General features: G+C 49.5%; 1 protein-coding gene across 4 annotated transcripts in view; it reads right to left on the bottom strand.

The window, feature by feature from the left end:
• Window positions 1–752: 752 nt before the first annotated feature.
• PAX6 (paired box 6) overlaps window positions 753–12,929 on the bottom strand; it is a 25,522-nt gene continuing 13,345 nt past the window's right edge. For 2 of the 4 annotated variants that reach the window (XM_041423268.1, XM_041423269.1), the window contains 9 exons: window positions 12,549–12,679; window positions 11,280–11,495; window positions 10,525–10,690; window positions 6,128–6,286; window positions 5,272–5,354; window positions 4,886–5,036; window positions 4,658–4,773; window positions 2,508–2,658; window positions 753–1,632 (listed from right to left, as the gene is read on the bottom strand). In XM_041423268.1, coding sequence (XP_041279202.1) covers window positions 1,547–1,632; window positions 2,508–2,658; window positions 4,658–4,773; window positions 4,886–5,036; window positions 5,272–5,354; window positions 6,128–6,286; window positions 10,525–10,690; window positions 11,280–11,495; window positions 12,549–12,679 — 1,259 coding nt within the window. In that variant the 3' untranslated portion in view covers window positions 753–1,546. Of the gene's footprint in view, window positions 1,633–2,507; window positions 2,659–4,657; window positions 4,774–4,885; window positions 5,037–5,271; window positions 5,355–6,127; window positions 6,287–10,524; window positions 10,691–11,279; window positions 11,496–12,548; window positions 12,711–12,929 lie in introns of those variants that run through there. The other 2 variants (XM_041423267.1, XM_041423270.1) reach the window with 2 other exon arrangements.

Genomic DNA, 12,929 nt, shown 5'->3' with positions numbered 1-12,929 from the left:
CAGCTGGGTTGTTTTTTTCCCCTTTTAAGCATCCTAACAAAAACAATTTTTAGAAGTGGGGGGTGTATATCTGGGTGTACGTGTGTCCATACGTCCTTTAGGTACAATGGGGACAGACAGACACAGGCCTGGCACGTTGCAAATCCTCTCTGGAAATTCTGCTGGATTCTGGAGTTCGTTTAGAGCATCCCCAGAAACCCCAGCTAAATAAACAACCTGCTCCTGCTCTCGGTTAGATACATGAACCTATCTTCTTTTTGTTAGCCCAAATTACAGGCTGGTGGAAGGGCTGAAAGTCTGTAAAAGTGTTCCTTAAGAACCTCTCCTTACTGAAAATAAAATCAAAATTAAACTTAACACTGTCTTCTTTTTGTTAGCCCAAATTACAGGCTGGTGGAAGGGCTGAAAGTCTATAAAAGTGCTCCTTAAGAGCCCCTCCTTACTGAAAACTGAAAATAAAATCAAAATAAAACTTAATGAGATTAACCTAGCACAGTAACAAAATTTGCAACACCACACTATAAGGTTAAAAAGAAAATAGTATAATAAAGGAAATACAAAGGCTTTGGCATGGTTTTTACAATCAACAATGGTTAAATCTTGATATGTAGTTGTGAACAACTTCAAAACACTTAAGTTTAAAACTCTTGCAAGCACTTTTAATTGATTAGGAATGAATTCTAGATGCACAAAGATGATTGGACTGTGAACAGTAGTACAACTATATCTAAGAACAATTAACTCTTGCCGACCAAAAAAGAAACGTATGATGCATGAAAATGTGTATAAAACATCTATAGAATATTCTTGTCAAATATAAATGAAATTAACTTTATTATAGAAATCATTCTGGGAGATTTCTAGGGAAGACAAATACTTACATTTCGACATAAAACAAATTGGATTATATCGAAGACACAATCTACCTTTTATCTATCAAACTCTTTTCTTCATCGCAGCTCTCTCTTAACCCCTGTTTGCACATAGCTTCAGCCGTTAACAACCTTTGGAAATACCAACAGATATTTTTCTTACATAAATCTAGTGCGTATTGTTCCAGGTTTAATTATATGCAATGGAATGATACAAACTTGGAACATCAATCCATAATCTATGAACAGATTGGTAGAAGTATTCGATATATCTTGATAAAACTCTTAAATTCGTGGCAAAGCTTGTTGATCATGGCTTCTTTTTTTTTTTTTTCCTTTTCTTTTTTTTTTTTTTAAACAACTTCATTACCAACACAGATCAAACATCCATCCAGTCTACATTGTTCTTTTTTGTTTTTTCATTATAACATACAAATGCCCATTTACAAATAATACACCAAAATGAATAAAAGTTTGGATACCAAAATGAAGATTTGTTCCAACTGATATAATGCCTTCAGTGTACAAAGGTCCATGTGAAAGTCTTTTCCATGTGTTACAGCATAGGGCACAGTTGCAGTACAGAAGTACTCTGAGAGCCATTCTTCCTTTATAAAATACTGCTGAACATCCAACTGTTGTCCATATAGTCATTTACGGAATTAACACATGTTTTACTGTAATCTTGGCCAGTATTGAGACATATCAGGTTCACTGCCAGGAACTTGAACTGGAACTGACACTCCAGGGGAAATGAGACCTGAAAATTGAGAGGGGAAAGTGGATATTTTAGTTTTTCTATACATAGCTCAATTTTTGCTTTACAGTTTCACAGATTTGAGCTTGTGTTCCAGTAAACATCAAATCTCACCCTCTAACATCCAGTGGAACCAGGGGTTGGGGGTGCATATATTTTAAAAATTATGCACATCTCACTGATTGTTGTGATAAATAAACTTTCATGCTTTGAGATAAATGCCGGAGCCTCGGCTCATTTGTATCAGTTGTGAATTCAGCCCAAAATACACTGAACTGTTCTATTCTTTTGAAAACTGCTTGAATTGCTCCTGTTTCTGCTGACACTTGCCCTTTTTTACCCTGATTTGCCTTTTTTATGCATGGGCTAATATTTCTACAGGTTCCCTGCCTCTTTGATAACTTCAAACCTTTAGCTATAAATACTGTCTGACACAGACACGGCAAAAATGTGCCCAGTACCGCAAACAGTTTCACATACACTTAACCTCACCACTGTGGAGATCTCTGCTGAAGTTTAATGCTGAAATAAATGCTGATTTAGAATTTAGTTATACAGGGAAGATTTTTTTTTTTGAGGGATGGGGAGCTCACTAAAGAGCTTGCCTCTGTCCTGCTATTTCCACACCACCTCTCTTAATCAGCTTTCTTTCCATCTAGCCTTCCAAGAAGCAGCTTAAAAATCAGATTTTTTTTTTTCTCTAGTTTGCAAGGTTCTACATTTTCATCTTCTGCCTGGTATGGCAGCAACGAATCCCAGCAGAGAGACCTCCCCCAGTGATGGGGAAAACTTCCCACAGCGAGCGCAGGTGAAAAGCCTGATGGCTGGAGCAGAGAAGGCAGGCTGGCAGGGGGCTGGGGGAGCAGGGGGACACTCACCTGTGGAAGTGGTGCCAGAGGTGCCCATGGGCTGGCTGTTCATGTGTGTCTGCATGTGAGGAGGGGTGTATGTATCATAGCTCCGTCCATTCACCGATGGACTGGTGGGCAGCATGCAAGAGTAGGAGGAGGTCTGGCTGGGTACCGGGGGCTGTGGGGGCAAAGCACAAAGTGGTCAGTGGCCCTGCAGGTAGAGACAGCATCACGCTCTTGGGCATGGACGTGCCAGCCCTCAGACAGCAAAAAATGAGCCAAAAACTTTCAAATTCAGGCAGCACAACGTAAAGACCTATTTAGGAGCCCAACCAAGCAGGCCCTTCCTGGAGGCTTTTGGGCTAAAAACCAACATGGATGGGTAATGGTGCTTTTTCAGACGTGCTCAGCGAGCAGATCCCTACATCCAGATGCTGGTGGAGGTGTTATATCCCTAAGCCTGAGTGCTGTCCTCCTTTATACCCACATAAAAGGAAGATGTCTCTTTTTTTTACCATTTGCAGCCAGAGACAGGGTCAGCATCTTGCCTCGCACTCGGTGCTGTAACTATATTGTAACTAACATTTTAGTTACCTCGCACTCAGTGCTGTAACTAAAGTCACTCCACTGAGGCACAGAGGATGGTCCTGCATCTGCCAGCGTGGGGCACATACACACAGACCACATGTGGCGTGGGGGGACCAAGGCTCTGAAGGGGAATCCCCTAACCCCACACATACATGTGCATTGATCCCCATCAGAGCCTCAGCCCCCCCAAACCTGTGCCAGCAACATCCCAGAACAGACATCTCCATTCACCTCAACTCCAACCCCCAAAACCCAGTCTGCCAGGGGGAACAGCAGGGGCTGAGGGATGTCACGGTGCTGGGGAGGGACCAAGCAGGGGCTTCTCCTGCTCCAGGCTGCAGGGTGAGTGGGGACCAGCGCAGCCTTGACCCGGGGACGCAGCGAGGGAGCAGGAAGCGGGAAGAGTAATTCCCACCCCAACACGTCTGCACATATTTCCTGTCTGCACATCCCTGCCACACGCCTTCTGCAGCAGCACGGAGAGCCCCACTGCCTTTGGGAGAACACACAACGCTCCGTGCACCCGCAGAGAGACGCCAGTGGCTTCCCCTCCGAGCCCGCGTGGCTGCCCTGCCACGGTGACCACGTAGGCAGCGTTTTCCAGCGTGGCTCACACGTGCTGTGTCCCTGCCCAGGTGCCCAGTGGTGAATCAGGGGCCTCCTGCTTTCCCAAGGGTCCCCTCCTGTATCAGCCTTTTGATCTTTTGTCATCTGCTCCCGGCCCGCTGCCGGGGACGGCGCCGCCGGCTTCCAACGTCACGGAGCAGCGACCTAGCCAGCACCGTTTCTTTCCATAGACTTGCAAGACTCTAACTTTATTTGGTTAATTTTGGTTCAGCAATTAGTAACATCGTAATTGCCGCAGCGAAGGAGTCAGGCTCTCTAATCTGCTCGCCTGTCTCTAGCAGTGGTCAATGCTGTGTGCCTCAGACAAAGCTGTAAAACTCCCGTAATTGGCCAGCACCTTCCTAGGCCAACCCCACCATTAAAAAAGGAGGAATTTTGCATCTGAAAGGTCTATAGAAACAGACCCCAAAGGAATAGATTTCTTCCTAACCCAGCTGGTGATCAGCTAATGCTTTCAGGCATGAGGATTGACAGCTCTTGCAATTCTGGCTTAGCTGGCATAACCACTGATGCTAATCACATCCTTCCCTCTCTCAGGTGTTCCTAATGTGCCGCTGCCACATTACCTACATCCAGAAGGTCGGATCCCTCCAGCAGCTCATTCAGGCAGCAATTTCCACAATATGGCATCAGCGAGTTCCAGAGGTTAACCACATTTTTTTTTTTCCCAAACGGCATTTTTTTATCCCAGATTTGTTGCCTTGCAAATCTGAGGACTTTTCTCTTTGAAAACCTGAGAAAAGTCCTTGTTGGGCACCACATCTTTCAGTGCCCTTTCCCTTCTGATTCCCCCAGTCAGGGCATCTTTTCAGATGCCAAGGAAGTCGTTGGGTGCAGGTTTCACAATTTGGGTCTGTAATCCCTCATGGCTTGGAGGAAGGGTCCCCACCCACACTCCCACACAGCCAAAGGACTGCTGAATCCCCAGGGAATGTGGTGCCCTGGCGTGGCACTGGACTTACTTGCATAGGCAGGTTGTTGGCCATGGTGAAGCTGGGCATGGGCGGCAGCGCGCTGTACGTGTTCGTGAGCGCCGTGTCCGTCCTGCCCAACATGGAACCTGATGTGAAAGAGGAAACTATAATAGAATAGACAGACAGATGAACACATTAGTTTAACCACAATTACAACTGGCAGCACAGCCTCAGAGTCTCGTTTGGCCCGGAGGATGGATGGACGTGAGGCATTACCGGGGGTGGTTGGTTGTGGGATCGGCTGGTAAACGCTTGTGCTGAAACTACTACTGATGGGAATGTGGCTGGGAGTGTTGCTGGCTTGTCTTCGCTGGTTCCTCAGCTTCTCTTCCCTTCTCCATTTGGCCCTTCTGTTGGAAAACCACACCTGGAAATACAGCAATTAAGAGATGTGAGTGACCTTACAAGGACTAGAGGCACGGGGCCTCCCCCACGCTGCTCAAGAGCAAAGCAGGAGGTGAAAGCAAAGCCAGCTGCTGCTATTTTCCTGAAAGAGGGGTATGGGCAAATACCTGATCATAAATATGGGTTGCCCCGTGCTTTGAGAAGCCAGAAGTAACAGTAAAAATAATAGTAGTTACAATTGCAGAGCAAATCAGTACCTGTATCCTTGCTTCAGGCAGGTCTATTTTAGCAGCTAGTCTCTCTCTTGCAAACACATCAGGATAGTGGGTCCTCTCAAATTCTGCAGAAGGAAATATTCTTGCATTAGCTGCAGAGTTGATGTGGCTGGCTGTAAAACCAGAGCTGTTCCTGTGCTGCCTGTGCTCTAAATGCTCCTAAGAAGCATCACTGTAAGGGCAAAGCTGAGCTTTCTGCCTGTGTGTTAGCCTTGCCTGCTGGGGAGCACTGCCATGGGGATGGGCAGGCTTGGGTGCAGTGCTGCATCTCTCAAGAAGCAGCGAGGGCTTCTGCCTCCACTGAGGGGGTCCCCAAGGCAGCTCTGACCCTGTCACCAAGAAGCGAAATGGCACGTCGCTAAATAACAGCGCAAAATGAGGACAAAGCTCCGCGGCGGGTCAGAGGCGAGGTGCGCCCGGGCTGGCCAGGGAAAAGGGCACCTGCTCCCAGCCCCGGGCACTGGGGATGGGGAGTGAGCGTGGGGGCAGGCGTGGAGGACTCTGCCAGCCCCCTGCCTGCCCTCACCTCCCCAGCAATGCAGCACAGAGGACGGGAGGAGAGCTATCCCCCCAAGACAAGCCCGGGGTGCAGCATCGGTGTGATGCGTGCCCTGAACGCTTTGCCTTTGAAAACCATTTTAACAGCTTTTCAGGGCACACCATGGCCAGCAATGAATATTTGGAGCTCTGTGAATAAAAGAGCATGGAAGGAGCCACAGAGTTTAAATATATACATATATATAAGGCACAGGAGTGCCGTGCTTACGTTCAGCTGGTAATGTGGTCGGGGCACATTTTGTTTTCTCTCCTGCTTCAGCCGTAGGAAAATGTCACTCACCTTTCTCAAGGGCTTCGATTTGCTCTTGGGTAAAGGATGTCCTATTTCTCTGCAGCTTCCTTTTCAGCTGGAGTCTCATTTGGGCCTCGTCTGAGTCTTCTCCATTAGAGCTGATGGAGTTAGTGTTTTCCCCTCCTCCCTCCTGTTGCGGACAGCCATCTGCGGAACCGAGAGAGTCGGAAAGTGAAACGCAGGTACCCTTGTTTGAAGATCCCTATCAGAGAAATAATGCAACTGGAAACGAGTTCAGCCATGTTTGCTGACACCCTCCCTTAAAAATGTCTCAGGTATCAAAGCAACACGGTGCTAATGGCACAGGTAACACGGAAATATTTCAGTTTCCAGCCTTATGTAAACATCGGAGACGAGGAATTATGATCACCTGGTCTTAATTTCATTTTGTTTTCCCTCTGGAATAAAACCTGCATAAAAATACTTTCCCCTGAATGTGATTCTTTCCATGAATCCCTGCTGGAGTGCCATGGCAGTCTCCTCCGTCTGCTGCATTTATTTACCTATTGCTATATTTAAAATAGTGATGTTCAGTATTTCAGATTATCTATAATCAGTAATTCCTATCTAATCAATTAGATGTTGATAGGTTTGCAGAAAATGCTATTAAGAAACCAAACCAAGCTTGTAATCTTTTTAAAAAAATATTTATCCAGTTTTTATTTGAATTCTGCACAGTCAATTTCATTTTAAAGGTTGTGAATTTAGAAGTGCCTGCATTGTTCTGCAGTTTTATTCAACTATTGTATGAGTGTGCATTGCCTTGACACCTATTACTGAGCACAGCTGTAATTATATCATCACCAAGAACAGGCTATAATTGCTGAAAATGGAATTTTATATTTAGATAAAAGGACTGTCCATTCTTTGTAATGTGTTGCACCAGAGAAAAGTAAGATTTCTTTTAAAATTTTAACATGTAATTTTAAAAGAAATAGTAGCGAGTTCACTAACTAGCTAAACACGCCGTTCTGCAGCTGAGCGCTTGGCATATCATTTAAGTGGTACATTTTTAATTAGGGCATTTCCACCACTTTTAATGTAATTTCTGTCATTAAACAGGGGAAAGTTTCATTGTGCTGGGCGCTCGGGGCCGGCTGCTGTTGGGGGGCTCCGCGGGCACCCCCGGGCCCGGAGGGACGGAGCCTGCCGGCGAGGCAGAGAAGTCGTTGTCCTAAATGAGCTCTCCCTCTCCTTTCAAAGCATATTTTTCGAAGCGTTTTGATGTCGCATAAAGAGGGAGCCGGGGTGAGGGACGCATGGGCTACTTATGCTAATTCCCTTGAAAAGTTACGCCAAAAATAAATAGCGACACTCCCGCGACATCCTTTAAATATTGTGGGAAATCAACTTTAAAGTAATATCATTTATAATCGGCGAACAATGGCCCCGGTCTTCAAAGCTCGGGGGGAATTGTGACAGGATCTGGTGGGACCCTTTCAACCACTTTGAAATGTTTTAAAACCCGAACTTTCTCCTCCATTTAAACACAGGGATTCAGCGGCCGTGGTCACCATATGGGCGGCCGCAGCCCCATTGAGGCGGCCGGCGGCGGGTGAATGGCGGGGGGGCGGGGGGAGCCGCCTTTCAGGGCACACAAAGCCCCGGGCCCGGGGACGGCCGCCGCGGCGGGGCAGCGCCCTGCCAAGCGCGGGTGGCAGCGCCGGGGGCCGCGCCCGCCCGCGGAGGGGCCGCGCTCACCTCCGCCACCGCCCTCATCCATCACTGTCCGCTCGGGCCGCGCCCGCAGCGCCCCGCGGCCGGGGGCGAGCCCGGGGGGATGGCCGCGGCCCCCCGAGCCGGGAGGGCTCCGCAGAGAGCCCCGGACCTGCCGGGGATAAGGGGGGAGCGCACCGGGCAGCCCCCGAACCGCTGCGGAGTTTGGAGGCCGCGCTTTTTCCTCGGTGCGCTCCCCGCCTCCCCAAAATCTTTCAGCCGACCGAAAGTTTCGCCTAAACTCTCTTATGGTCACTTCCAACCCCGTCCCGGACAATTAAGATATCTTCTTTTTAGACACACACCCCTTCTTTTCTTTTCTTTTTTTTTTTTTTTTTTCTTTGAGTTTTGGTTGTTTGGTTTTTTTTAAAGTCCCTAAAAGAAGCTATCTCAATAGGGCTGTTCCACCTTCCAGACCTAATCCGTAAGAAAGCAAGTGAATGTCCGTCCCTATTATCCTATAGCCAGACCATCTGACGCTGGGTATAGGATTTGTTTCCTGGAAAAAAAAAAAATAAAAAAGAAAAAAAAAAAAAAACGACGCTGGGAAATAAAATCATTCCTTAGTTTCTTAGTGTCTTAATCAGTGAGGCGGAAAACAAGCAAAAAAAGATAGCAAACCAATTGCAGCACCTCTCAGCTATAGAGCCGGGATCAAAACATTGTAGCATCTGTTGAAAGAGAAAGTGTCTAAATCCTATAGAAGGCTTTAGTCTTATAAGAGAGGGAGGGGAGAAAAAAAGATAAGAAACAGTGTCTCGGTGATCCCTAAAACCACTAAATCACTGGAGAATTTCTCCCGGATAGAGATGTCTCTTTTTGTTCTGTCAGCCCTCATGTATCCATTATTTTATTCACTGCTGCATGGCGTTTATCAGATTGAGACCATATTTGTACCCCTCTGAGACCTAACCTCGCCTTATGCTTTTTGAGTAATGGACTCTTAAAATCCAGTAACATACCCCTGCAAGGGAAAAACATTAGAGGGAGCATGAATATTCCAGAGGAAATCCATTTTATTAATTTTAATTTTGCCATGCGGATGTTTTAAGTGCCTGCCTGCCTCCCCCTCGCCTCTGCTGCCCACGCACGCCCGCGGCCCGAGCAGCGCTGCCCGCTCCGCACCGCCTCATTTTGGGATTTCGGACAGGGCTCCCGAGGTCCTCCGGCCGCGCACCCTCCTGCCCGGCGCCCGCCTTCCCCTGCGGAAACTGCGCCTGTCCCCACGCCGCGGGAAGGGGCCAGCACTGGCCCCCAAAAAGCCCCCGGCCCCCCCAGCCCCCTGCCCGGGCACAGGCGGCTCTGCCGCAGCGCGGGCGCGGCCGGGCCCAGGTGCGCCAGCACCGCACCCGCGCAAGGGCTGCGCCTCCGAGCACCGCTCTGCGGCGGGGAGCCCGAAATTTCTCCATTTAACGCCTTTCCTAAGAGGAAAAAATAAATAAAATCCCGCAAAGCGCTCCCCGGCGGGAGCGCAGGGCGGCCGGCCGCACGGGCGGTGGGTGCGCGGCCCCGTTCAGCGGCGCTCCGCGCTGCGCACCGCGGGTGCGGACAGCGAGAGAAGGGGCCGGGCCCGCCCAGAGAGCCCGGGGAGGGCCGGGGAACCTCAGGTGAGGGCGAGGCGAGGGCGGCCCCGGCTGCTGGCGTGGACATCGGGCAAAACAAAATGCCAAAAGACAACCCCGCAACCGAACAACAAAAAAACACCGAAGTGGGGGTGGGGGGGAGCGAGGGCTCCGCTCTATCTTTCTAGTGTCCTTCATAGACTGTTTTCTTCTCTTAAAACTGACATGTCTAATTGGCAAGCGGTGCCATATCGTGTCCAGAGGTCTCCTGTGGAACATTTCTACAGCTGTCTCCTTCAACTAGACGCTTATTCATGTCGCCTTAATGAGAAACAAAACGATCTCTAATGAGCAATTACATAGCGACAGAATTGTTCCCATAACAAATTCTTGCGTGTGACAGAAACATCCTTTGTACCAGATATTCCGCACACTGTTACCGATTTTTTTTTTCCTTGCGGGGTGAAAACAAAAAGCAGGTTGTTGTATATAGACACCTCTTCTAAAGGAATGACCAGAGCCAGCGAGAGCCGAGCCTCAACAGAGCCCGCATTCAAAAAGAAGCCATTAACCATCTTAAGTATGTAACGTAACATCCCATTATCCTTCATATTATCCCCTTGTCATTCCTACAACAAATACCTATTAATCTTCAGGATAAACAGTTTCCTATATTTACAAAGTTGTTTCGGGTCCATTGAGGAGGAATTACAATCAGCCCTACGGAGATAGTTACCGATGGCCCCGGCTTTGGGGAGAGACCCCGGCGCGGGAAGGCGGCCCGGGCAGGGACCGGGAGCCCCAATTACCGGGCGATGGGCGAGGTTTAGGCTCAGCCCCGGCTCCCGCCCGGCTGCCGGCACCGCAGCTCCGCGGACGCGGCTTTGGCAGCGAGTGCTGCTGGGCTCCCCTGCCCACCGGGGCCGGGGCTGGACGCCCCCCGTGCCGCCGGCCCGCACCCCCCTGCCCGCAGCCGCACGAACGCCCGCCACCCTCAGCCCGGCGGCCGGGAAGGACCCGCGTCGGGGCCACCTCGGCCGGAGGAGGCCGAACCGGGCCGGCCCGGGCCGGCCCGGGCTGGGGAGCGGCCACCGCGTTGTCGCTTACCTTGCGTGGGCTGCCCGGGTACCGAGGTGCCGGGATACCAGCCGGGCCGGGTGCCCCAGGTCCCCGTCTGCCCGTTCAGCATCCTTAGCTTGTCGTACATCCCGTCGGCACCCATCTGTTGCTTTTCGCTAGCCAGGTTGCGTAGGACTCTGTTTATCGACGACACCTGGAAGGCAAAGGACAGGAAAGGCAATGGTAGTGCGGTAGCGCGCTCCCCGCCAGGCACCCGCGCAACCCCCGCGTCCCCCTGCGCAGCGGGCGGCTCGACCTGGGCGCAAGTCGAGGCTTCCCTGAGCGCCGGCTGCGCGCTGCGGCCGCCCCGCACCGCCGAGTCCCTGCCGCCCCGACTCGCTCACTGCTGGTGGTGGTGGTGCAAACAAACAAACAAACCACGGGGGAGGGGGGGAAGAAAGAAAAAAAAAAAAAAAAAAAAAAAAAAAAAAAAAGCAAAGGGAAAAAAAAAAAAAGCGCCCCAAACCCAACCCTGCAAAACCAGAGTGATGGCTCCGACTGATGCTTGCAGTCCTGAGGCGCCAGGCGCAGGGGTGACCCGCATATTGTTTTTTTTATTTTTTTTTCCCCTCCTTAAAGGCATTTGTCAGATTCTGTATGAAAAAATGCGTCTGACCCTGCCACATGCAAATGATGTGAACCTGCTATCCTCTCTTCTGATACCAAAACAAAGGAAGCAGAGGCTCGCTACGGCTACCCAGCATTGTACACGGCACACGGGAAGGTTTTTTTCATGAACTTACACTGGGTATATTATCGTTGGTACAGACCCCCTCTGATAGTAATCTGTCTCGAATCTCCCACGCAAAGATGGAGGGGCACTCTCGTTTATACTGCGCTATTTTGCTTACAACTTCTGGAGTCGCTACTCTCGGTTTACTACCTCCGATTGCCCTGGGTCTGATGGAGCCAGTTTCGTAATACCTGCCCAAAATTTTACTCACACATCCATTCGACACCTGGATAGGGAAGCGGACAGAAAATCACATTATTAATAATTTCAAGACAAAAATAAAATTGTTTAAGTATGCATTAAACAATGACAAGCTTACGTTTTGATTGTCCAGCACTTGGACTTTTGCATCTGCATGGGTCTATAACACAAAAATATACCTTAAATGGTATGAGAACTTACTTAGAGAGTCTTTTTTTTTTTTTTCTTAAAAAAAAAAATACATTCGTGGCCCTACCCTCTACAAAAGTGATACTTTAAAAACATTTGGAAGAAAAAAAAATCATCTGGTCAAAACGTAATTCTCTTAGTATCAAGGTTAAAATGCGCCTTAAATGCGAACAATAGGTAAACCAGACTAGTCTCCATCCTTCTCACTGCTCTTAGCCAAAGGACTTGAGGGGGAAGGGGTGAGTGAAGGGTTTTCAAGACCTACATTTACAAAATACCCCTGAACTGTGCCAGATTGCGTGAATGTCCGTAAGGACAGATTCCAGGCTAAAACAGCGTGGCTTTGAGGGGGGGGGGTTTATCTCTCTCTCTCTCATTTTTTTTTTTCGCCTTTTTTTTTTTTTTTTTTTTTTGGGTTTTTTTTCCTTTTTTGGAAAAAAAAAAAAAAGGAAAAAATTAAAAAAAAAAAAAAAAAAACAAACCCAAAACCAAACAGTAAGCCACGCCGGGTGCATACAGATATCACAAAATCATAAGTAAATACGGGGGATGCGGAGGGAAGGAGAGGAAACTGAAATTATGCCGAGCCGTATAATTCAGTTTATTACAGCAAACTAACTGTAACGACAGTGCAGGTTATCACCGGATGGAAATACGGGGGAACGAAAAGCAAAAAATTTCAATATTTGAAAAGGCATATATATATGTATATACGCATCGAAAGGTCTATTTGCAGCAAGAACCGAGCAGACGGATCGTTTTATTAGGCTGGAAGGCGGGTGGTGGTGGGTGGGTGTGGGGGGGTCGCATCAGCGCCCGGCGGTGACACAGCGGCGCTGGAGCGGAGCGGACGGAGCGGTGGGAGGACGGGGGGCGCCGCCGCCTTCACCTGCAGGATCCGGGAGATGTCGCAGGGCCGGGCGCCGCTGTGAGCGAGTTCCACGATCTTCTGCCGCGTGGAGTCGGGCAGCGGCCTCCCGTTGACGAACACCCCGCCGAGCTGGTTCACGCCGCTGTGACCTGCGGGAAGCACAGCGCCCACCATAGCACCCTCCGCTCCCGCCGGGCGCCCCGCTCTCGTCCGCCCCGCCAGGGCCGAGCGCTCCCGAGCCGGCTCCGGCCCCGGCCCCGCCGCCATCCTCGCCCTCTGCTCCCCCGGAGCCACCGCGGCTCCGAAACGGCGTCCACGGCGCGCTCCCCGTCTGCGAAACCCGCGGTAGCCACGAACCCCGAAACCCAACCCAAAAGCACAGAATATTCCGGATCGCCT

This window comes from Onychostruthus taczanowskii, unplaced genomic scaffold (assembly GCF_017590055.1).
Source record: "Onychostruthus taczanowskii isolate IOZ18803 unplaced genomic scaffold, ASM1759005v1 scaffold76, whole genome shotgun sequence".
Lineage (NCBI taxonomy): Eukaryota > Metazoa > Chordata > Aves > Passeriformes > Passeridae > Onychostruthus > Onychostruthus taczanowskii.
The sequence above is the reverse complement of the archived record's forward strand: the minus strand, read 5'-3'. Positions and strand labels throughout refer to the sequence as shown.